Here is a 22,511-nt window from a genome sequence, read left to right as displayed (position 1 = left end):
AGTGTTAGTTGTTGTTTCCTGTGCCAACCCATGAAGCTTTGCCTATTCTCTCACTAAGTCTGTGAGGACATCTTTCACCTCTGATGTCCTGTTAGTAAAATACAAAGTCATTTTACATTACAGATGTGCCTTGAGGCAGAATTCTTGGTCATTCTAATTTCAACTGAAGTTGAGGATCCCGATGTCTGTGATGCACGCCGTTTGGTGCGACGCAGATCCGGTGGCGAGCGCGAGACTGAGGAGACCCTGTCTGTCCTTCTGAGTTTTGATGCAGAGTGTTTGCCGGATAAAGTCATGCTAGGGTATATAAGTTATCCTGTGAGAGCTTTTGTTACGAACCCACTACGGTGTTTCAGGTGCCAAGTTTATGGTCATGTTGCAGCAGTATGTAGGAGGGAGATTCCGAGGTGTGAGAATTGTGCAGGAGAGCATGGGACAAAGGAGTGTGTAGTTTCGGTGGAAAAAGCAGAGTGTTTACATTTTTAGGGCGGCCATGTTGCTGGGGATCCTAAATGTCCTGTGCGAGTGAGACAGGTTGAAGTTTCCAGGGTGAGAGCAGTGCAGAAAGTGTCATATGCTGAGGCAGTGAGGAAAGCAAAGGGTGAGGGAGCCTGAAAGGATCCCTATGAGTAGTAGGCCAGTACAGAGTGACCCGAACAGTTTGTGCTTTGGTAAGGTTGGCTTCTTGCCGTTTATTGCTATGGTCATTAATTGTACCGCACAGATGGAAAGGAAATCCCAGAAGATTGAATAGGTAGTAGCAGCAGCAGAGAAGTTTTGGGGTGTCAGATTTTAGTGCAAAAGAACTACAGGGGGTTTTGAGAGAAGGGGTTCCAGCCACTGTAGGATCTATTAGTGCCAAAGTACTGGTAAAGGGTGGTGGGGTGTGTTGGGGATAGAGGAATATATATATAGGGTTAGATGGTGGTGCAGTTTCCTTTTTTCCCCATTTCCCTTTTTTGTGAACAAATGTGCAATGCACTTTCCGAACTGTGAAATGCACCAATAAGCAACAAAGCGTCTAGTCTGACGGAAAACGACAAGAAGAAGAAAACATGCAGCCAAAAACACAGTGCAATTTGTGTGCAGGGGCGCACAAATTGGTGGATATGGTAGGAGGTGGATATGGTAGGAGGTTTTTGACGGAACCGGAAGTCAATGGAGGGAACTGGCTAACCTAGCCTAACTAGCTTAAAGAAGCGCAGAGATCCTCCGAGAGAGGTTTGAGGCTACCATTCTCCGGAGATAAGCGATAAATAACATTAAAAGAGCTTTATAAAAGAATCATAGCAACCACAAGGGTTGCAGGTCTGATCAGCGACACAGGAAGGTAGGTGAGCTATCATGTACTCTCTGCAAACCCAAAACATGGCACACGAGTCAGCAAGGCTAACTTGTGAGCGAGCTAGGTGCTAACTAGCGACTGAAGCTAACGTTACTTTAGCTACTAGCTATTTGTTGTCGACAACTTGCTGGCTAGGTACTGAATGAATGGGCTAACCTGGGCTTTGCATGTGAGTAGAGTTTGGGAATCCAGGAAGGTAGCAACCACGAGGCGATATGCAACGTGTTTTTATATTTGAAATATAAAAACTAGCTACTGTTAGCTAACCGCTGTGTCCCGCCCCTTGCCAGGTTATCCTTTTTGAAAGGAAACATTACATGAATAGCTAGTTTTAGCGTAACTAGCTACCTGAGTCGAGAAGGGTGTAATTTCGGGCCGCAATTCGGGGCGTTTCTGTATTTTCAGGAACCCATCTTTATACTTCTATTGGTCAATTTTACAACTAGGATTCCGGTACACTAGGTGGCGGTAGCCCATTCATATACACTCACATTACCTTTAGCGCCTATATTGACGATAGTATTTTCTGGCCAGGGGTTTTTGTTAAGAGCCTCACGCTTGCTGTAAACGTTACCACACATCGCTTGCGGTACGGTTTTGGAAACATAAGGAACATATCTTTCATAACAGCGATAAATCATTTACGGTTTAATTACTATATGTTTTTATAGAGTTAGGGTTCCCACACAGCCATAATTCCATGTTACAGTGCTTGTTTATGGAAGACGGGCGTACTGGTACTCGGAACACTTGTGTGTAAACGGAAGACAGACGCCACAAACGTGTTGTCACTGAAAAATACTGTCGGCTGCAACTGTGTTAACGTATTAAAACAGTGTACAGTAAGTGTATATTTTGCATTTGTTAAATTATTTTGATGTGGTATGAAAGCAGAGGGATTGATGTTTCTAGAACCGTACCGCAATTGAAAATCGATCCACGTTTAAATGGAGTGTTTGGCTGACAGACAATTATCTTCTAAACAGAACATGTAAGTTAGTCCATTATTGGGCTAGGACACCGGTAGACAGTCCTTCACCCCCGCCTTTTGGGCAATGCTTTCCCGCAGTTTCACAGCAGGCAGGAGGCCGGGACGACACCGGTAGCTAGCTAGGTCACCAGTAGCCAGCATAGACAACCAGAAATATAAAAAGTGTCACACAGGCATGAAGATGGCGTGCTCGAAGGAGGCGGGCGTTCAAGCAGGAACCAATGGGATGCTAGAGTGGGGCGCGTTCCTGCAGATGAAGGAATGCCCACATCCAGGAACGCCCAGAATTGCGGGCCGCAATCACACACTATTGACTGAGTCTGGCTGGGATTTCGTCTCACCAGGGCCCGGTTTCCTAATAGCGATGGAATTTAGGCTTAACGTTGCATAATTTCTACAACAGCCAAAGATGTAACATGCTTTTCCCAAAACACCACGCAGAGAGAATGGTCGCTAAGTGCGTCGGAGCATTTGTTGATATTGATAGGATCGAAAGAAAGTGAGTGCTGCTCTCAGATCAGCTTTCTCCATTCAAATCTTTCTTTAAAATTATAATTAATTTACAATACTGACGACGGATCCGCTCCTAGAGAGATATTGCCTCCCTAGTGTCGCAGTGGTCTAGGGCACTGCATCGCAGTGCTACTGTGCCACTAGAGATCCTGGTTCGAATCCAGGCTCTGTCGTAGCCGGCCGCGACCGGGAGACCCATGGGGCGGCGCGCAATTGGCCCAGCGTCGTCCAGGGATGTAGCTCAGTTTGATAGAGCATGGCGTTTGCAACGATTCCCACAGGGGGTATGAAAAAATAAAAATGTATGCACTCACTAACTGTAAGTCACTTTGGATAAGAGTGTCTGCTAAATGACTAAAATGTATAATGTAATTACCACCTACGGCTGCAAAAATTAAGGCGGCTTATTGTAATGCTTACTAAATAAAAATGACCAAAATCACTGATTTGGTGGCACATTGCACACGTTAGGCTACACATCATTAAATATATTGTGACAAATTAGACAGCAGCCTACATGTAGAAAAATATAACTCAATTGATTGAACATGAAATGCATTTCAAAATGATTGAAACACCTATAGCCTACTGTTTATATTTTAATGCAGTCATCTCTGGTTTTCATTTGAAGCATCTTTTTATACTTTGCTTGTTTGTATCAATTGCAAAGACATTGGCAACTTCGTATTTGTAGTCAACTTTTGTTCTGAAGTTATCGGCGGTCACAGAGACGGGTCAACCATGTGATTTGATGTTTACGCGGAAGGGCAAAAAAGCATTTAACAACGCACTTAGCATTTCTTCAAGTGGTCTGAGGCAGGCTTTAGATTACGAGCGTTTTCAAGTGCAACGTTAATAATGATGGTTTTGGGGAAACTTCGATATTTAACGATGCTCCTACGAAGGTTCTAACGGTTAACTTAGCCTTTAAGATGCTTTTGGGAAACCGGAACCTTGTGGTTGAACCATTGGGCGTGCGTTGGGGTTTGATTAATAGCTAGCTCGGTATTTGAGTTGTGTCTATGTTAGTCTTAATAAAATTGACTTGTAGGGGTTGTTTGCAATGGTAATCTATTTTTGAACATTTATGAATGGCAGAAATTAGGGGTCAAAGCATACATTCTTTGAGTTCAGGGAGTGTTCGGTATTGATAACGTTCTCTTTTCCCGTCAGGATCAGTTCTGGTAACATCATGGCAGATGGCAGGATCTACGTGGGGAACCTTCCGGCTGATGTGCAAGAGAGGGACATTGAGGATATATTCTTCAAATATGGCAAAATCAGAGACATTGAGTTGAAGAACAACAGAGGCACTATTCCCTTTGCCTTTGTGCGCTTTGAAGATCCACGGTAAGATAAACGTCCATGAATGGCATTCTTAATTGTTGACCAATAGCAGACGCTCTTATCCAGAGCGACTTGAATTAGTGCATTCACCTTAAGATAGCTAGATGAGACAACCACATACAGTGGGGGGAAAAAGTATTTAGTCAGCCACCAATTGTGCAAGTTCTCCCACTTAAAAAGATGAGAGGCCTGTAATTTTCATCATAGGTACACGTCAACTATGACAGACAAAATGAGGGGAAAAAATCCAGAAAATCACATTGTAGGATTTTTAATGAATTTATTTGCAAATTATGGTGGAAAATAAGTATTTGGTCAATAACAAAAGTTTCTCAATACTTTGTTATATACCCTTTGTTGGCAATGACACAGGTCAAACGTTTTCTGTAAGTCTTCACAAGGTTTTCACACACTGTTGCTGGTATTTTGGCCCATTCCTCCATGCAGATCTCCTCTAGAGCAGTGATGTTTTGGGGCTGTAGCTGGGCAACACGGACTTTCAACTCCCTCCAAAGATTTTCTATGGGGTTGAGATCTGGAGACTGGCTAGGCCACTCCAGGACCTTGAAATGCTTCTTACGAAGCCACTCCTTCGTTGCCCGGGCGGTGTGTTTGGGATCATTGTCATGCTGAAAGACCCAGCCACGTTTCATCTTCAATGCCCTTGCTGATGGAAGGAGGTTTTCACTCAAAATCTCACGATACATGGCCCCATTCATTCTTTCCTTTACACGGATCAGTCGTCCTGGTCCCTTTGCAGAAAAACAGCCCCAAAGCATGATGTTTCCACCCCCAAAGCATGATGTTTCCACCCCCCATGCTTCACAGTAGGTATGGTGTTATTTGGATGCAACTCAGCATTCTTTGTCCTCCAAACACGACGAGTTGAGTTTTTACCAAAAAGTTATATTTTGGTTTCATCTGACCATATGACATTCTCCCAATCCTCTTCTGGATCATCCAAATGCACTAGCAAACTTCAGACGGGCCTGGACATGTACTGGCTTAAGCAGGGGGACACGTCTGGCACTGCAGGATTTGAGTCCCTGGCGGCGTAGTGTGTTACTGATGGTAGGCGTTGTTACTTTGGTCCCAGCTCTCTGCAGGTCATTCACTCGGTCCCCCCGTGTGGTTCTGGGATTTTTGCTCACCGTTCTTGTGATCATTTTGACCCCACGGGGTGAGCTCTTGCGTGGAGCCCCAGATCAAGGGAGATTATCAGTGGTCTTGTATGTCTTCCATTTCCTAATAATTGTTCCCACAGTTGATTTCTTCAAACCAAGTTGCGTACCTATTGCAGATTCAGTCTTCCCAGCCTGGTGCAGGTCTACAATTTTGTTTCTGGTGTCCTTTGACAGCTCTTTGGTCTTGGCCATAATGGAGTTTGGAGTGTGACTGTTTGAGGTTGTGGACAGGTGTCTTTTATACTGATAACAAGTTCAAACAGGTGCCATTAATACAGGTAACGAGTGGAGGACAGAGGAGCCTCTTAAAGAAGAAGTTACAGGTCTGTGAGAGCCAGAAATCTTGCTTGTTTGCAGGTGACCAAATACTTATTTTCCACCATAATTTGCAAATAAATTCATTAAAAATCCTACAATGTGATTTTCTGGATTTTTTTCTCTCAATTTGTCTGTCATAGTTGACGTGTACCTATGATGAAAATTACAGGCCTCTCTCATCTTTAAGTGGGAGAACTTGCACAATTGGTGGCTGACTAAATACTTTTTTCCCCCACTGTATCACAGTCATAGCAAGTACAGTTTCCCTGAATAAAGTAGTAATGAAAAGATGGCTCCGTACTGGATGGCTGCCATTTTGAGAGCTTCGACCCAACTTTGCTATTTTGTGTTTTTTTGTTGGCGTTTAGCTTTACTTTATTTTCACAAAATATATCCGCTATCATTTCTTATAATCGACTAGAACTTTTGAACATCTGATCGGTAGTTACTCACCCCAATTCCGGCTTCATCTACCCTGGGCTCTTTCTGCAATTCCGACCCAATTTTCTGGGTATGCTAGAGGGAATGGCAGCATTACAGAGGCAGTTTTAGGTGGACTGGATATTTGTATTGGCCGCCTGGGTCCTGTTTCAGTAATAGTGAAATCAGACCTTCTTGCTGAGTATCTGATAGTCTACCATTTTTATAGGAGCGGTTAAAACATGTTAATAATGGACCTTTTGAGTACATAAAAAAATATTTGATTTTGGTAGCATTCTATATTGATGATAAAAAAATTATTTAGTGAATTTTTCCCCCATATTCCATCCAGTTCGCTTTATTTTTTATAATATATTACACTTGATCTTTCTTGAATAAGTTCCTGCATTTCTTTTTGTCTTTCCTCTAACTTATTCTGTGCCTCTGTTTGTTTTTATTGCTATCTGTACTGTTAGGTCCTCTATTTCCTTTGTAAATATGAACTCTTTTGACCTAAATTGTTTTTGTTTTAAAGATGATTATTGAATTGCATGGCTTCTAAAGGCACATTTAAGTGTCCCATACAATAAAGGGGATCTGCTGTACCTATGTTATGTAGAAAAAGAGTCAGTTATAAATTCTTGGTTAAAAACAGTTGTCATCCAGTAGGCTTACATTTCCAATATCCTTGCCCTCGTGGATATTCTGTAAGAGTAATGTGTATACCAGGGGTACTCAACTACTATTTGAGAAGGTCCAGTGACACAAATTTCCTAGGTGGCAATGGTCCGGATGGATATTTTCCTTTATCATTTTACATTTTAGTCATTTAGCAGACGCTCTTATCCAGAGCGACTTACAGTTAGTGAATACATATATATATTTTTTAGTCTTTTTTTCCCAAACTGGTCCCCCGTGGGAATCGAACCCACAACCCTGCCGTTGCAAACGCCATGCTCTATCAACTGAGCTACATCCCTGCCGGCCATTCCCTCCCCTACCCTGGACAACGCTAGGCCAATTGTGCGCCGCCCATGAGTCTCCCAGTCGCGGCCAGTGCTGTGGTACAGTGCAGTAACAAACATAGTCGTCTACGACTTAGGAAACATGTTATATAAAATGTACATTAAATACATTAAATGAGACTAAGAATTTGAATTAATTAACTTATTCAAATCAATTTATTTGTCACATACCCGTGTTTAGCAGATGTTATAGCGGGTGTAGCGAAATGCTTGTGCTTCTAGCTCCGACAGTGCAGTAATATCTAACAATTTCACAACATATACCCAATACACACAAAAAAGTAAGGAATGGGATTTAAGAATATATACATATATGGACAAGCAATGACAGAGCGGCATGGACTAAGATACAGAAGGATGTTATAGAATAGAATGCAGTATATACATATGAGATGAGTAGTGCAAGATATTATTAAAGTGACTAGTGTTCCATTTCTTAAAGTGGCCAGTGATTTCAATAGGCAGCAGCAGCCTCTAATGTGCTAGTGATGGCTATTTAACAGTCTGATGGCCTTGAGATAGAAGCTGTTTTTCATTCTCTCTGTCCCAGCTTTGATGCACCTGTACTGACCTCGCCTTCTGGATGATAGCGGGGTGAACAGGCAGTGGCTCGGGTGGTTGATGTCCTTGATGATCTTTTTGGCCTTCCTGTGACATCGGGTGCTGTATGTGTCTTGGAGGGCGGGTAGTTTGCCCCCAGTAATGCGTTCGGCAGACCGCACCACCCTCTGGAGAGCCCTGCGGTTGTGGGCGGTGCAGTTGCCGTACCAGGCGGTGATACAGCCCGACAGGATGCTCTCAATTGTGCATCTGTAAAAGTTTGTGAGGGTTTTAGGTCATAAGCCAAATTTCTCTCTGTTGCGCCTTCTTCACCACACTGTCTGCGTGGGTGGACCATTTCAGTTTGTCGGTGATGTGTACGCCAAGGAACTTGAAGCTTTCCACCTTCTCCACTGCGGTCCCGTCGATGTGGATTGGGTGGTGCACCCTCTGCTGTTTCCTGAAGTCCACGATCATCTCCTTTGCTTTGTTGATGTTGAGTGAGAGGTTATTTTCCTGGCACCACACTCCCAGAGCCCTCACCTTCTTCCTGTAGGCGGTCTCGTCATTGTTGGTAATCAAGCCTACTACTGTTGTGTCATCTGCAAACTTGATGATTTGAGTTGGAGGCGTGCTTGGCCACGCAGTCATGGGTGAACAGGGAGTACAGGAGGGGGCTGAGCACGCACCCTTGTGGGGCCCCAGTGTTGCGGATCAGCGAAGTGGGGATGTTGTTTCCTACCTTCACCACCTGGGGGTGGCCTGTCAGGAAGTCCAGGACCCAGTTGCACAGGGCGCGGTTCAGACCCAGGGCCTCGAGCTTAATGATGAGCTTGGAGGGTACTATGGTGTTGAATGCTGAGCTATAGTCAATGAACAGCATTCTTACATAGGTATTCCTCTTGTCCAGATGGGATAGGGCAGTATGCAGTGTGATGGCAATTGCATCGTCTGTGGATCTATTGGGGCGATAAGCAAATTGAAGTGGGTCTAGGGTGACAGGTAAGGTAGAGGTGATATGATCCTTGACTAGTCTCTCAAAGCACTTCATGATGACAGAGGTGAGTGCTACAGGGCGATAGTCATTTAGTTCAGTTACCTTTGCTTTCTTGGGTACAGGAACAATGGTGGCCATCTTGCTGTATGTGGGAACAGCAGACTGGGATAGGAAGAGATTGAATATGTCCATGAACAGCTGGTCTGCGCATGCTCTGAGGATGTGGCTAGGGATGCCGTCTGGGCCGGCAGCCTTGCGGGGGTTAACATGCTAAAATGTCTTAATCACGTCGGCCATGGAGAAGGAGAGGCCACAGTCAGTGTAGGCCTCGTCAGTGGCACTGTGTTATCCTCAAAGCGGGCGAAGAAGGTGGTTAGCTTGTCTGGAAGCGAGACGTCGGTGTCGGCGACGTGGCTGGTTGTCTGTAGACCCTGCCACATACGTCTCGTGTCTGAGCCGTTGAATTGCGACTCCACTTTGTCTCTATACTAATGTTTTGCCAGTTTAATTGCCTTGCGGAGTGAGTAGCTACACTGTTTGTATTCTGCCATATTCCCAGTCACCTTGCCATGGTTGAATGCGGTGGTTCGCGCTTTCAGATTTGCGCGAATGCTACCGTCTATCCACGGTTTCTGGTTAGGGTAGGTTTTAATAGTCACAGTGGGCACAACATCACCTATACACTTCCTGATAAACTCTGTCACCGTTTCAGTGTATATGTCTAAATTATTTTCGGAAGCTACCCGGAACATATCCCAGTCCGCGTGATCAAAACAATCTTGAAGCATGGATTCCAATTGGTCAGACCAGCGTTGAATAGTCCTTAGCACGGGTACTTCCTGGTTTGAGTTTCTGCCTATAGGAAGGGAGAAGCAAAATGGAGTCTTGGTCAGATTTGCCTAAAGGAGGGCGGGGGAGGGCCTTATAACCATCTCGGAAGTTTGAATAGCAATGGTCGAGGATTTTAGCAGCGCGAGTACAACAGTCGATATGTTGATAGAACTTCGGCAGCCTAGTCCTCATTTGCTTTGTTAAAATCCCTGGCTACAATAAATGCAGCCTCAGGATTTGTGGTTTCCAGTTTGCATAAGGTCCAGTGAAGTTCTTTGAGGGCCGTCGTGGTATCGGCTTGAGGGGGGGATATACACGGCCGTGACTATAACTGAAGAGAATTCTCTTGGGAGATAATAGGGTCGGCATTTGATTGTGAGATATTCTAGGTCGGGTGAACGGAAGGACTCGAGTTCCTCTGTTACTACAATTACACCATGAGTCATTAATCATGAAACACACACCTCCGCCCTTCTGCTTCCCGGAGAGATATTTATTCCTGTCTGCGCGATGAACTGAGAACCCATCTGCCTGGACCGATTCTGACAGAATATCCCAAGAGAGCCATGTGTCCGCGAAACAGAGTATTTTACAGGCCTTGATGTCTCTCTGGAAAGAAATCCTTGCCTGTAGTTCGTCGACTTTGTTAACTAAAGATTGAGCATTAGCGAGTAGAATACTTGGAAGCGGTTGGTGGTGTGCGCGCCTCCAAATCGGACCAGCAGGCCGCTCCGAGTGCCCCTCCTCCTCCGCCGGCGATGTTTTGGGTCAGCCGCTGGAATCAGTTCAGTTGCCCTGGGGAGAGCAAACAAAGGATCTGCTTCGAGAAAGTCGTATTCCTGGTCGTAATGCTGGTGAGTTACCGCCGCTCTGATATGGTCCTCTGTAGCTCAATTGGTAGAGCATGGCACTTGTAACGCCAGGGTAGTGGGTTTGATCCCCGGGACCACCCATACGTAAAAATTTATGCACACATGACTAAGTCGCTTTGGATAAAAGCGTCTGCTAAATGGCATATTATTATTATATTATTATATCCAATAGTTTTCCCGGCTGTATGTAATGATGCAAAACACTTTCTGAGCTAATAATGTAAAAAATAATACATAAAAAAACAATACTGCAGAGTTTCCTAAGAGCTAGTCGCGAGGCCGCCATCTTCGTCGGCGCCAGAGTCTATCCAAATATAAACGTGCAACATTTCTGAAGAACATTAGTGGTTGCATAATTGTCTATGTAAAAAGTGCACTGTGAACCATTGTACATGGGCATTGAATAAAAAATATTTTTTAAATAAAATGAAGTGCATGTTTTCTGGAGAACAAAGGAGAGTTGAACAAAAATAATCTGAATGTCACTGTGGGCCATGCCCTGCATTAATGAGAGAAATTACACTTTCTGTCTCCTGCCAATGCTTTGAACTTTGGCACAAATGATGTGAGAGCAACTCTGAGACACTGGTGCAGGTGTTCATTGGTGAGCCTGGTGCGGTAGTTGTTTTTAATAAAGTTAATTGTGGAGAAGGTTGATTCACAGCTGTATGTGGAGCCAAACATGGTCAGGATGTCTAGTGCCAGTTCTTTGAGAACAGGGACATCAGCTACAGGCACCATCTTTCCCCAGAAAGTGACAGGGTCACCATCACCAGCCTGCTCCTTCAAAGCCACATTTTCCTGCAGCTCAATCAACTCCATTTGCAGTGATGCAGCATCTACCCATCTGAAGATCTGTTTTGCTTCTTCTGACAAGTTTGTCACATTTGTGACCAAGAAGGGGTTCTGGATGAGCAGCAGCAGTTCTCTTCCAACAGTGAAGTCAACAAGCGATCCTTAAGTTCTCCATCAGCTTCTGGATGAAATCAGCATGGTTGGGAACATCTTTGTCTCCCTGCATTTGCACCAGAAGATTGGGGAAGTGGACAAGTTCTCCCTGTAGATCATTCTTGAAAAGCTCAAATTTCTTCTGGAAAGCCTGGACTGCTGTTATCATAACACACACTGTGTTGTCCCGTTCCTGCAGCTTAACAGTCAGTTGATTTAAGGTGTGATGTAATGTCTGTCAAAAATGCAACTGTTTCCATCTTCTCATCTTCCAAAAACTCAGAAAACTGAATTGCCTTGTCACTCTCTTGCTCTGATATGAAAGCTTTGATTTCCTCCAAAAGCGTTCCAAAACCCTGCCTTTGCTGAGCCATCTGACATGGTTGTGCAGTAGTAAGTCATCAAAACTGGCATTGGCCTCTGTCAGAATGCCTCGTAGCAAAAAGTTGATCAGTTTCATCATCGTTGTCATGACCTCAGAATACTCTCTTCCCAGACTGGCACACAGGACAGATTGATGGATGATGCAGTGATATGATGTCAGGTCAGGCTGGTCGTCTTTCAAACTTGCAATCGGTCCCCTCCCAGTTCCTATCATGGCTGGAGCTCCATCTGTGGTGATGGAGACCACTGACTTCAGATCTATCCCCCTTTTTGTCAGCATCCCTTTGATGGCCTCATGGATATCCTCTCCCCGTGTGTGTGCTTCTAGATTTGTTAAGCCCAACAGCTCCTCACAGAATTCCTTCTTTGTTTCGTTATAAAATCTGACCAACACCAGAAGCTGGGCATTATCAGTGTTATCTGTTGATTCATCCACTGCTAATGAAATGCATGGTGCATTCTGAATGGCCTCATCAAGTTATGAAGTTAAATCTTCAGCTAATATTTCCGTTCTCCTCATTGCTGTGGAATCTGACAGTGGGATCTGTTTGATCTTTTCCCTGAGCTCATCTTTTTGTTTACCTTCAAACAAGGTGTCTGCAACTTCACACATTCATTATTTTACCATCTCAGTGTCTGAAAATGTTTTTTTGTTTTCACAAAACCCTAGCTATCCTCAGTGAACACTCCATTGCACTTTGTTGGGCTGTCAGGGAATTGACAAGGACTTTGGTGGACATCAAATATTGGGATTTGAGTTGGGTAATCTTGTTTGTTCTCACCTCCGTGTTCAGGGGATACGTCTGATCGAATTTACTATGCCTGGTGTCATTGGCACTTTTCACGAGAGCTATGGACTAGCTGCATATCAGGCACATTGGTTTTGTGCTAGTTGCAGGGAGAATGAATAAATACTGTTCCGTCCACTCGTCTTTGAATATACGGTTTTTCCGAGTCAGCTTTTTTATATATATATATTTTTTTACAAGCCATATTAACAAAGATACTGGTAACTAAGCTCCTATCTGTGATATTTACAGTTGAACCGCGGTCAAATCATTCTGTTTCTTTCTGCATGCTTGTCCCAAGGTTCCGCGGAGGAATTTGGATTAATGTGATTGGGTAAGACATGGCTTCTTGTATTTGCATATAACCACGCGATTGGATTAGACGGGGCACTAGTAGAGGTGGGCGTTGCTTCGAGAGAGAGTGAGAAAGAGAGATTGCTGAGTTAGAGGCTGCTGCGCCCGGTATAATTTTTTTAAAGCTGTCTAAAAAATAATGTATTGACTTTTCTATAACAAAATGCGATGTTGTCCGGTCCAGATTGACCCTTCTCTGGCTCCAGACCGCGGTCCGCCAGTTGAGTTTGGCTGGTGTATATCAACTATTTGATGGTCTAACCGCATTCTGTCCCCATAAAACTTTTAGTGCCCGCGAAAATGACAAAGTAGTCAAGATGACTAACTTGATTGAGCCTCTGGCATGTATATCTCACTAGGTCAGGATATTTAAGCCTCCATATATCCATTGTTCCAATATATCCATAATATTTAATTTCATTAAGTGCATGAGGGGGATAATTTGTAGTGTGATTACCTTTATGGTCAATTGAGGTACTTAAAACCGTATTTTAATCTCCCACCATAATAACTGAGTCGTATTGCTTGTAAACTTGATAAATTATTACATATTTTCAAAGAAGCGTGGATCATCATTATTTGGAACATATAGATTAATGAGCCAAATATGTTTATGGTCCAAAAACATATTTAAAAGGAGCCACCTTCCTTGCGGATCTGTTTGAACAGTTTGCACATTCTGATCGAAATTATTTTTAATCAATATCATCACCCCTTTTGAATTTATTTTCCCATGGGAGAAATATATATTCCCCCCCCCAGTCCTTTTTCCATACAACTTAATCTAAAGGTGTAGAATTAGTTTCCTGTAAACAATATATTATATTCCTTCTCTTTTAACCAGATAAAGAGTGATTGTATTATCTGCTAAGCCATTAATTATAACTAGCTATACTTATTTCACCACTTACCATAATGAGATACAAGTTTTGATTATACTTGCCATAATAATGTTTGTAAACTTACCATTTAAGAAGGACCATGATAATTGAGCGTCCAAATGGCTGTACCATGATATTTGCACTGTTAAGCATACTGTAGCTGCGACTAAGTATGCCTCTAATTGTCCTCCAATACTCCACCCGCTAAAACCTCCCCCATCCCAAGTTGTGTTGTCATCCCAGTGACCGGCTAACCACCCCTGTACACATGGATCCTAGGGCCTTTAAGAGCTAGGGGCCCATCCTTTAAAAAGAGCACATGGTGCCACCTACAGTACAGAACCAGATTCGCAGCTAACAGCATTTCTAACGCCTTCGCCTCGGTTGTACTGCATCTAGTTATTTAAAACATATATACTGAACAAAAATATAAATGCAACAATTTCTAAGATTTTACTTGGTTACAGTTCATAAACTCAGCAAAAAAAGAAACGTCCCTTTTTCAGGACCCTGTCTTTCAAGGATAATATGTAAAAATCCAAATAACTTCACAGATCTTTATTGTAAAGGGTTTAAACACTGTTTCCCATGCTTGTTCAATGAACCGTAAACAATTAATGGTCGTTAAGACACTAACAGCTTACAGACGGTAGGCAATTAAGGTCACAGTTATGAAAACTTAGGACACTAAAGAGGCCTTTCTACTGACTCCAAAAGAAAGATGCTGAGGGTCCCTGCTCATCTGCGTGAACGTGCTTTAGGCATGCTGCAAGGAGGCATGAGGACTGCAGATGTGGCCAGGGCAATAAATTGCAATGTCCGTACTTTGAGACGCCTAAGACAGCGCTACAGGGAGACAGGACGGACAGCTGATCGTCCTCGCAGTGGCAGACCACGTATAACAACACCTGCACAGGAACGGTACATCCGAACATCCCACCTGCGGGACAGGTACAGGATGGCAACAACAACTGCCCAAGTTACACCAGGAACGAACAATCCCTCCATCAGTGCTCAGACTGTCCGCAATAGGCTGAGAGAGGCTGGACCGAGGGCTTGTAGGCCTGTTGTAAGGCAGGTCCTCACCAGACATCACCGGCAACAACGTCGCCTATGGGCACAGACCCACCGTCGCTGGACCAGACAGGACTGGCAAAAAGTACTCTTCGCTGACGAGTCGCGGTTTTGTCTCACCAGGGGTGATGGTCGGATTTGCGTTTATCGTCGAAGGAATGAGCGTTACACTGAGGCCTGTACTCTGGAGCGGGATCGATTTGGAGGTGGAGGGTCCGTCATGGTCTGGGGCGGTGTGTCACAGCATTGCAGGCAATCTCAACGCTGTGTGTTACAGGGAAGACGACCTCCTCCATCATGTGGTACCCTTCCTGCAGGCTCATCCTGACATGACCCTCCAGCATGACAATGCCACCAGCCATACTGCTCGTTCTGTGTGTGATTTCCTGCAAGACAGGAATGTCAGTGTTCTGCCATGGCCAGCGAAGAGCCCGGATCTCAATCCCATTGAGTACGTCTGGGACCTGTTGGATCGGAGGGTGAGGGCTAGGTCCATTCCCCCCAGAAATGTCTGGGAACTTGCAGGGGAACTTGACCCCCCCTTTGTTCAGGGCCACATTATTCAATTTCTGTTAGTCACATGTCTGTGGAACTTGTTCAGTTTATGTCTCAGTTGTTGAATCCTATGTTCATACAAATATTTACACATGTTAAGTTTGCTGAAAATAATTGCAGTTGACAGTGAGAGGACGTTTCTTTTTTTGCTGAGTTTATAAGGAAATCAGTCAATTTAAAATAAATGTATTAGGCCCTAATCTATGGATTTCACATGACTGGGCAGGGGCGCAGCTATGGAAGGGCATACGTTGGAGGCAGCTTATGGTAGAGAAATTAACATTATATTATCTGGCAACAGCTCTGTTGGACATTCCTGCAGTCAGCATGCCAATTGCACTCTCCCTCAACTTGAGACATCTGTGGCATTGTGTTGTATGGCACAACTGCACATTTTAGTGGCCTTTTATTGTCTCCAGCACGAGGTGCACCTGTGTAATGATCATGCTGAATCAGCGTCTTGATATGCCACACCTGTCAGGTGGATGGATTATCTTGGCAAAGGAGAAATGCTCACTAACAGGGATATAAACACATTTGTGAACATAATTTGAGAGAAATAAGCTTTTTGTACGTATGGAAGATTTCTGGGATCTTATTTCAGCTCATGAAACATGGGACCAACACTTTACATGTTGCGTTTATATTTTTTGTTCAGTGTGCGTGTGGTCTAAGGCACTGCATCGCAGTGCTAACTGTGCCACTAGAGATCCTGGTTCGAATCCAGGCTCTGTCGCAGCCGGCCGCGACCGGGAGACTCATGGGCGGCGCACAATTGGCCCAGCGTCGTCCAGGGTAGGGGAGGGAATGGCCGGCAGGGATGTAGCTCAGTTGATAGAGCATGGCGTTTGCAACGCCAGGGTTGTGGGTTCGATTCCCACGGGGGGCCAGTATAAAAAATATATATATATATATATATATATATACACTGCTCAAAAAAATAAAGGGAACACTAAAATAACACACCCTAGATCTGAATGAATGAAATAATCTTATGAAATAATTTTTTCTTTACATAGTTGAATGTGCTGACAACAAAATCACGCAAAAATTATCAATGGAAATCAAATGTATCAACCCATGGAGGTCTGGATTTGGAGTCACCCTCAAAATTAAAGTGGAAAACCACACTACAGGCTGATCCAACTTTGATGTAATGTCCTTAAAACAAGTCAAAATGAGGCTCAGTAGTGTGTGTGGCCTCCACGTGCCTGTATGACCTCCCTACAACGCCTGGGCATGCTCCTGATGAGGTGGCGGATGGTCTCCTGAGGGATCTCCTCCCAGACCTGGACTAAAGCATCCGCCAACTCCTGGACAGTCTGTGGTGCAACGTGGCGTTGGTGGATGGAGCGAGACATGATGTCCCAGATGTGCTCAATTGGATTCAGGTCTGGGGAACAGGCGGGCCAGTCCATAGCATCAATGCCTTCCTCTTGCAGGAACTGCTGACACACTCCAGCCACATGAGGTCTAGCATTGTCTTGCATTAGGAGGAACCCAGGGCCAACCGCACCAGCATATGGTCTCACAAGGGGTCTGAGGATCTCATCTCGGTACCTAATGGCAGTCAGGCGACCTCTGGCGAGCACATGGAGGGCTGTGCGGCCCCCCAAAGAAATGCCACCCCACACCATGACTGACCCACCGTCAAACCGGTCATGCTGGAGGATGTTGCAGGCAGCAGAACGTTCTCCACGGCGTCTCCAGACTCTGTCACGTGCTCAGTGTGAACCTTCTTTCATCTGTGAAGAGCACAGGGCGCCAGTGGCGAATTTGCCAATCTTGGTGTTCTCTGGCAAATGCCAAACGTCCTGCACGGTGTTGGGCTGTAAGCACAACCCCCACTTGTGGACGTCGGGCCCTCATACCACCCTCATGGAGTCTGTTTCTGACCGTTTGAGCAGACACCTGCACATTTGTGGCCTGCTGGAGGTCATTTTGCAGGGCTCTGGCAGTGCTCCTCCTGCTCCTCCTTGCACAAAGGCGGAGGTAGCAGTCCTGCTGCTGGGTTGTTGGCCTCCTCCACGTCTCCTGATGTACTGGCCTGTCTCCTGGTAGCACCTCCATGCTCTGGACACTACGCTGACAGACACAGCAAACCTTCTTGTCACAGCTCGCATTGATGTGCCATCCTGGATGAGCTGCACTACCTGAGCCACTTGTGTGGGTTGTAGACTCCGTCTCATGCTACCACTAGAGTGAAAGCACCGCCAGCATTCAAAAGTGACCAAAACATCAGCCAGGAAGCATAGGAACTGAGAAGTGGTCTGTGGTCACCAACTGCAAAACCAGTCCTTTATTGGGGGTGTCTTGCTAATTGCCTATAATTTCCACCTGTTGTCTATTCCATTTGCACAACAGCATGTGAAATGTATTGTCAATCAGTGTTGCTTCCTAAGTGAACAGTTTGATTTCACAGAAGTGTGATTGACTTGGAGTTGCATTGTGTTGTTTAAGTGTTCCCTTTATTTTTTTGAGCCGTGTATATGTATTCACTAACTGTAAGTCGCTCTGGATAAGAGCGTCTGCTAAATGACTAAAATGTAAATGTACACTACCAGTCAAACGTTTGGACACACCTACTCATTTCAAGGGTTTTTCTTTATTTGTACTTTTTTTGACATTGTAGAATAATAGTGAAGACATCAAAACTATGAAATAACACATATGGAATCATGTAGTAACCAAAAGTGTTATACAAATCAAAATATATTTTATTTGAGATTCTTCAAATAGCCACCCTTTGCCTTGATGACAGCTTTGCACACGCTTGGCATTCTCTCAAGCAGCTTCATGAGATGGAATGCATTTCAATTAACAGGTGTGCCTTCTTAAAAGTTAATTTGTGGAATTTATGGACATTAGACAGGTGGAAATTTGTCCTTTGGTCTGGAGTCCAAATTTGAGATTTTTGGTTTCAACCGCCGTGGCTTTGTGAGATGCGGTGTAGGTGAACGGATTATCTCCGCATGTGTATTTCCCACCGTAAAGCATGGAGGAGGAGGTGGTGTTATGGTGTGGGGGTGCTTTGCTGGTGACACTGTCTGTGATTTAACCAGCATGGCTACCACAGCATTCTGCAGCGATACGCCATCCCATCTGGTTTGGGCGTAGTGGGACTATCATTTGTTTTCAACAGGACAATGACCCAACACACCTCCAGGCTGTGTAAGGGCTATTTGACCAAGAAGGAGAGTGATGGAGTGCTGCATCAGATGACCTGGCCTCCACAATCCCCTGACCTCAACCCAATTGAGATGCTTTGGGATGAGTGAAGGAAAAGCAGCCAACAAGTGCTCAGCATATGTGGGAACTCCTTCAAGACTGTTGGAAAAGCTTTCCAGGTGAAGCTGGTTGAGAGAATGCCAAGAGTGCAAAGCTATCAAGGCAAAGGGTGGCTATTTGATTTGTTTAACACTGTTTTGGTTACTACATGATTCCATATGTGTTATTTCATAGTTTTGATGTCTTCACTATAATTCTACAATGTAGAAAATAGTAAAAAATAAAGGTGTGTCCATCCTTTTGACAGGTACTGTATATAAAAAAAATCTTCAATCATTCCCACAATTTATGAATAATATAAGCACTTCTACAAAATATTTTACCTATAACAAGGACTGGCAGTAGAAAATCTACATTTTTGTCAACAGGATGCATACACTCACCCCATCCCTCCCCCACAAACACCTCTACCCCTCTCTCCCCTTCCACTCATAGATCGACCTATCCCCCCCACAACCCCACATGCCACCACAAGCTCAGATGTTCAACAGTTGTTCCATCCCTGAGCCCAACTCGAGAAGACTTGATGTGTGAATGCGTATACAGTTTGGCTGCAACAGATCCATAGATGAAGCAGTCTCAATTGCACTCCACACTGCCCTTACCCACCTAGATAAGAGGAATATCTATGTGAAAATGCTCAGCGTTCAACACCATTGTCCCCTCAAAGCTCGTCACCAAGCTTAGGACCCTGGGACTGAACACCTCCCTCTGCAACTGGATCCTGGACTTCCTGATAGACCGATCCCAGGTGGTGAAGGTAGGCAACATCACCTCTGCCATGCTGACCCTCAACAAAGGGGCCCCACAGGGGTGTGTGCTTAGTCATCTCCTGTACTCCCTGTTCACCCATGACTGCGTGGCCACGCGCGACTCCAACACTATCATCAAGTCACCGGCAACAATGAGACAGCCTACAGGGAGGAGGTCAGTGACCTGGCAGTGTGGTGCCGGGACAACAACCTGTCCCTCAATGTCAGTAAGACCAAGGAGATGATCGTGAACTACAGGAAACGAGGGGGTGAGCACGCCCCCATCCACATCGACAGGGCTGCAGTGAAGTGGGTCAAGAGTGTCAAGTTCCTCTGTGTCCAAATCACTAAGGACTTAAAATGGTCCAAGAGCACAATCATGAAGAAGGCGTTACAGCGCCTCTTCCCCCTCATGAAGTTGAAAAGGTTTGGCATGGGCCCTCAAATCCTCAAAAGTTCTACAGCTGCACTATTGAGAGCATCTTGACTGGCTGCATCACTGCTTGATTGAGGGCAACAGCACCGCCTTCAATCACATGACGCTACAGAGAGTGGGTGGTGCGGACAGCCCAGTACATCACTGGGGCTGAGCTCCTTGCCATCCAGGACCTCTATCAGGCGGTGTGTTTGGAAGGCCTGGAAAATCATTAACGACTCCAGCCATATACTGTTCTCTCTGCTTCCGCACTGCAAGTGGTATCGGTGCATCAAGTCTAACACCAACAGGCTCATGAACAGCTTCTATCCCCAAAACATAAGGCTACATGGGCTGAGTTGACCCTTGTATTTTATTTTGCACTGTCTCTATGCACACTAACAGGACTCTCCACACACATACTCACATACAATCATCATTTACGCTGCTGCTACTCTGACTAGGCATCAGGATAAACAATCTACCCCTATCAATATATTGGAACTGACCCTGTATTACACTGCATGACCAAAGGTATGTGGACACCTGCTCGTTGAACGTCTCATTCCAAAATCATGGGTATTAATATGGAGTTGGTCCCTCCTTTGATGCTATAACAGCCACCACTCTTCTGGGAAGGCTTTCCACTAGATGTTGGAACATTGCTGTGGGGACTTGCTTCCATGCAGCCACAAGCATTAGTGAGGTCGGCCACTGATGTTGGGCGAATAGGCTTAGCTCCTAGATGTTCGACGAGCAGGTGTCCACATACTTTTGGTCATGCAGTGTAATTGTGTGTGTGTGTGTGTGTGTGTGTGTGTGTGTGTGTGTGTGTGTAGCTTACTTTTGTGTTCTTATTTCTATTTTGCGTGTGTTTTTGTTCTACCTTGTTATTTTTAGTGCTACATTGCTATTGATTACTGCATTGTTGGGTTTGGAGCTTGCAAGAAAGGCATTTCACTGTACTTGTGCACGTGACAACTTTAAACTAATCAGGAAAGTCCGTGCTAGTAGGAAAAGTGGGGAGGAAAAGTGCAGGTGCTTTTTTAAAGATACTTTTTGAAGAGGTAGGGTTTCAAACATTTTCAGGAAGATGAGCAGGGACTCCGCTGTCCTAATGTTAAGGGGAAGCTCGTTCCACCATTGGGGTGCCAGGACAGAGAAGAGCCAAGATAAATAGACTGATTCCCATATGCAATGTGTTGTTAATCTAATCAAATTGACATGCCACATTCTCACTCATGTCCTTATGTATCAGGGATGCCGAGGATGCAGTCTATGGGAGGAATGGTTATGGATTTGGAGACTGCAAGCTTCGCGTTGAGCACCCTCGCTCTGCCTCCTCTAAATTCAACGGTTCTATGGGTGGTAGTGGTCGAGGGAATGGGGAAGGAGGTCCCGGTGGTCCTAAAGGGAGGTTTGGGCCTCCTACTCGGAGATCAGAGTTCAGAGTTATTGTGACTGGTAAGTGGATAAAGTCTGTGCTTTGTTTATTCAGAGCTCATCTCTTCCTTCCATTTACAGCAGTAGGTTAGATGTACCCTGGTATTGTTGGGCGTTGCCTATAAAGGCCAAACTGCTCAATGGTTTGGTCTCTGTTCCCACAGGCCTGCCTCCGACTGGGAGCTGGCAAGACTTGAAAGATCACATGAGGGAGGCTGGAGATGTTTGTTTCACAGATGTTCAGCGGGATGGGGAAGGGGTGGTGGAGTTCCTGCGCAGAGAGGACATGGAGTATGCCGTGCGGCGCCTGGACAGGACAGAGTTCAGATCACACCAGGTAACTTAACACTCAGATCCTCAGCTCTACAGTGTTTAAGAAATAATGCTTTTTCAGGACATTCTCTGACATGACGGACATCTTTCAGGGGGAGACTTCATCTATCCGGGTCCATGGAGAGATGGGGGCCAGCAGAGGACGCTCGCGGTCCCGTTCCAGATCCAGATCCAGGGGACGGTACTCACCCGCTTATCAAGGTCGCGGCTCTCCACCCCCTCGTTATCAGTCGCCCCCTGCTCGCAGATTGTCTCGCCATAGCCCCCCTCCACGTCGTCCCCCTGCAGCACACCGTAGCCCACCAAGCCGCAGCCCACCCAGCCGCAGCCCACCCCCCCGTCACTACCGATAGTCTACCTACAGGAGGGAGCCAAGACTGGTGATTACTTTCTTTTGTGTTGCTTTTTGTTTAAGTCTGTCATGTGCATTCCACTATGAGGACTGTCTCCAGAGGACTTTTTAAATAGTGTAGACAGAGCAGATGGGCAGATCTGCATTTGCCTCACATTCTCATTGATTCATTCTCAGACCTAGGATATGGCTGGTTAGGGATATTTGTGAAGGAGACTGCATGCTAGAGGGTACAACATAATACAGCTCTTTTATGTAGTGTTTTTATTTTATTTTTTATCTTGTTTCTTTAAGAGCCTGTCTAGACTGCCCTGCCTTGTGGATGGTTGCCTCGCAAAAGTGTGTATGCTGGTCTCCATTTTGTTCCTCTTATTTTACATGAGAATGAAATTATTTGTATGTCTCCTGCCCCCATTCTCGAAATAATCTTTGTATCTCATAACAGCTTTGTAAAAAAACAAGTGTTATTTTTTTCAAATAAAGTGAGGACTCTTAGTAGAATGTTTCTTTGTTTTAGTTTCTCAATGCATGAATTGTACACCCATTAGTTGCCTCTGAATT

At 44.9% G+C, this 22,511-nt stretch overlaps 1 protein-coding gene across 3 annotated transcripts; it reads left to right on the top strand.

Moving 5' to 3' along the window:
- The first annotated feature begins 1,110 nt into the window (after nt 1–1,110).
- LOC121584914 (serine/arginine-rich splicing factor 9) lies at nt 1,111–22,451 on the top strand. Of its 3 annotated transcripts, none has more exons than XM_041901164.2 (5): nt 1,111–1,334; nt 4,023–4,199; nt 21,081–21,286; nt 21,430–21,602; nt 21,691–22,451. In XM_041901164.2, the coding sequence occupies exons 2-5, from the start codon at nt 4,042–4,044 to the stop codon at nt 21,949–21,951; spliced, it is 798 nt and encodes a 265-aa protein (XP_041757098.1). In that variant the 5' UTR covers nt 1,111–1,334; nt 4,023–4,041; the 3' UTR covers nt 21,952–22,451. The 3 variants fall into 3 exon arrangements, with proteins under 3 accessions (XP_041757098.1, XP_041757097.1, XP_041757099.1); XM_041901163.2 differs by having other exon boundaries at nt 1,112–1,330; XM_041901165.2 differs by lacking the exon at nt 1,111–1,334 and adding an exon at nt 1,879–2,187.
- The last annotated feature ends 60 nt before the right edge of the window (nt 22,452–22,511 follow it).

Source organism: Coregonus clupeaformis, chromosome 16, assembly GCF_020615455.1.
Source record: "Coregonus clupeaformis isolate EN_2021a chromosome 16, ASM2061545v1, whole genome shotgun sequence".
NCBI lineage: Eukaryota > Metazoa > Chordata > Actinopteri > Salmoniformes > Salmonidae > Coregonus > Coregonus clupeaformis.
The sequence above is the reverse complement of the archived record's forward strand: the minus strand, read 5'-3'. Positions and strand labels throughout refer to the sequence as shown.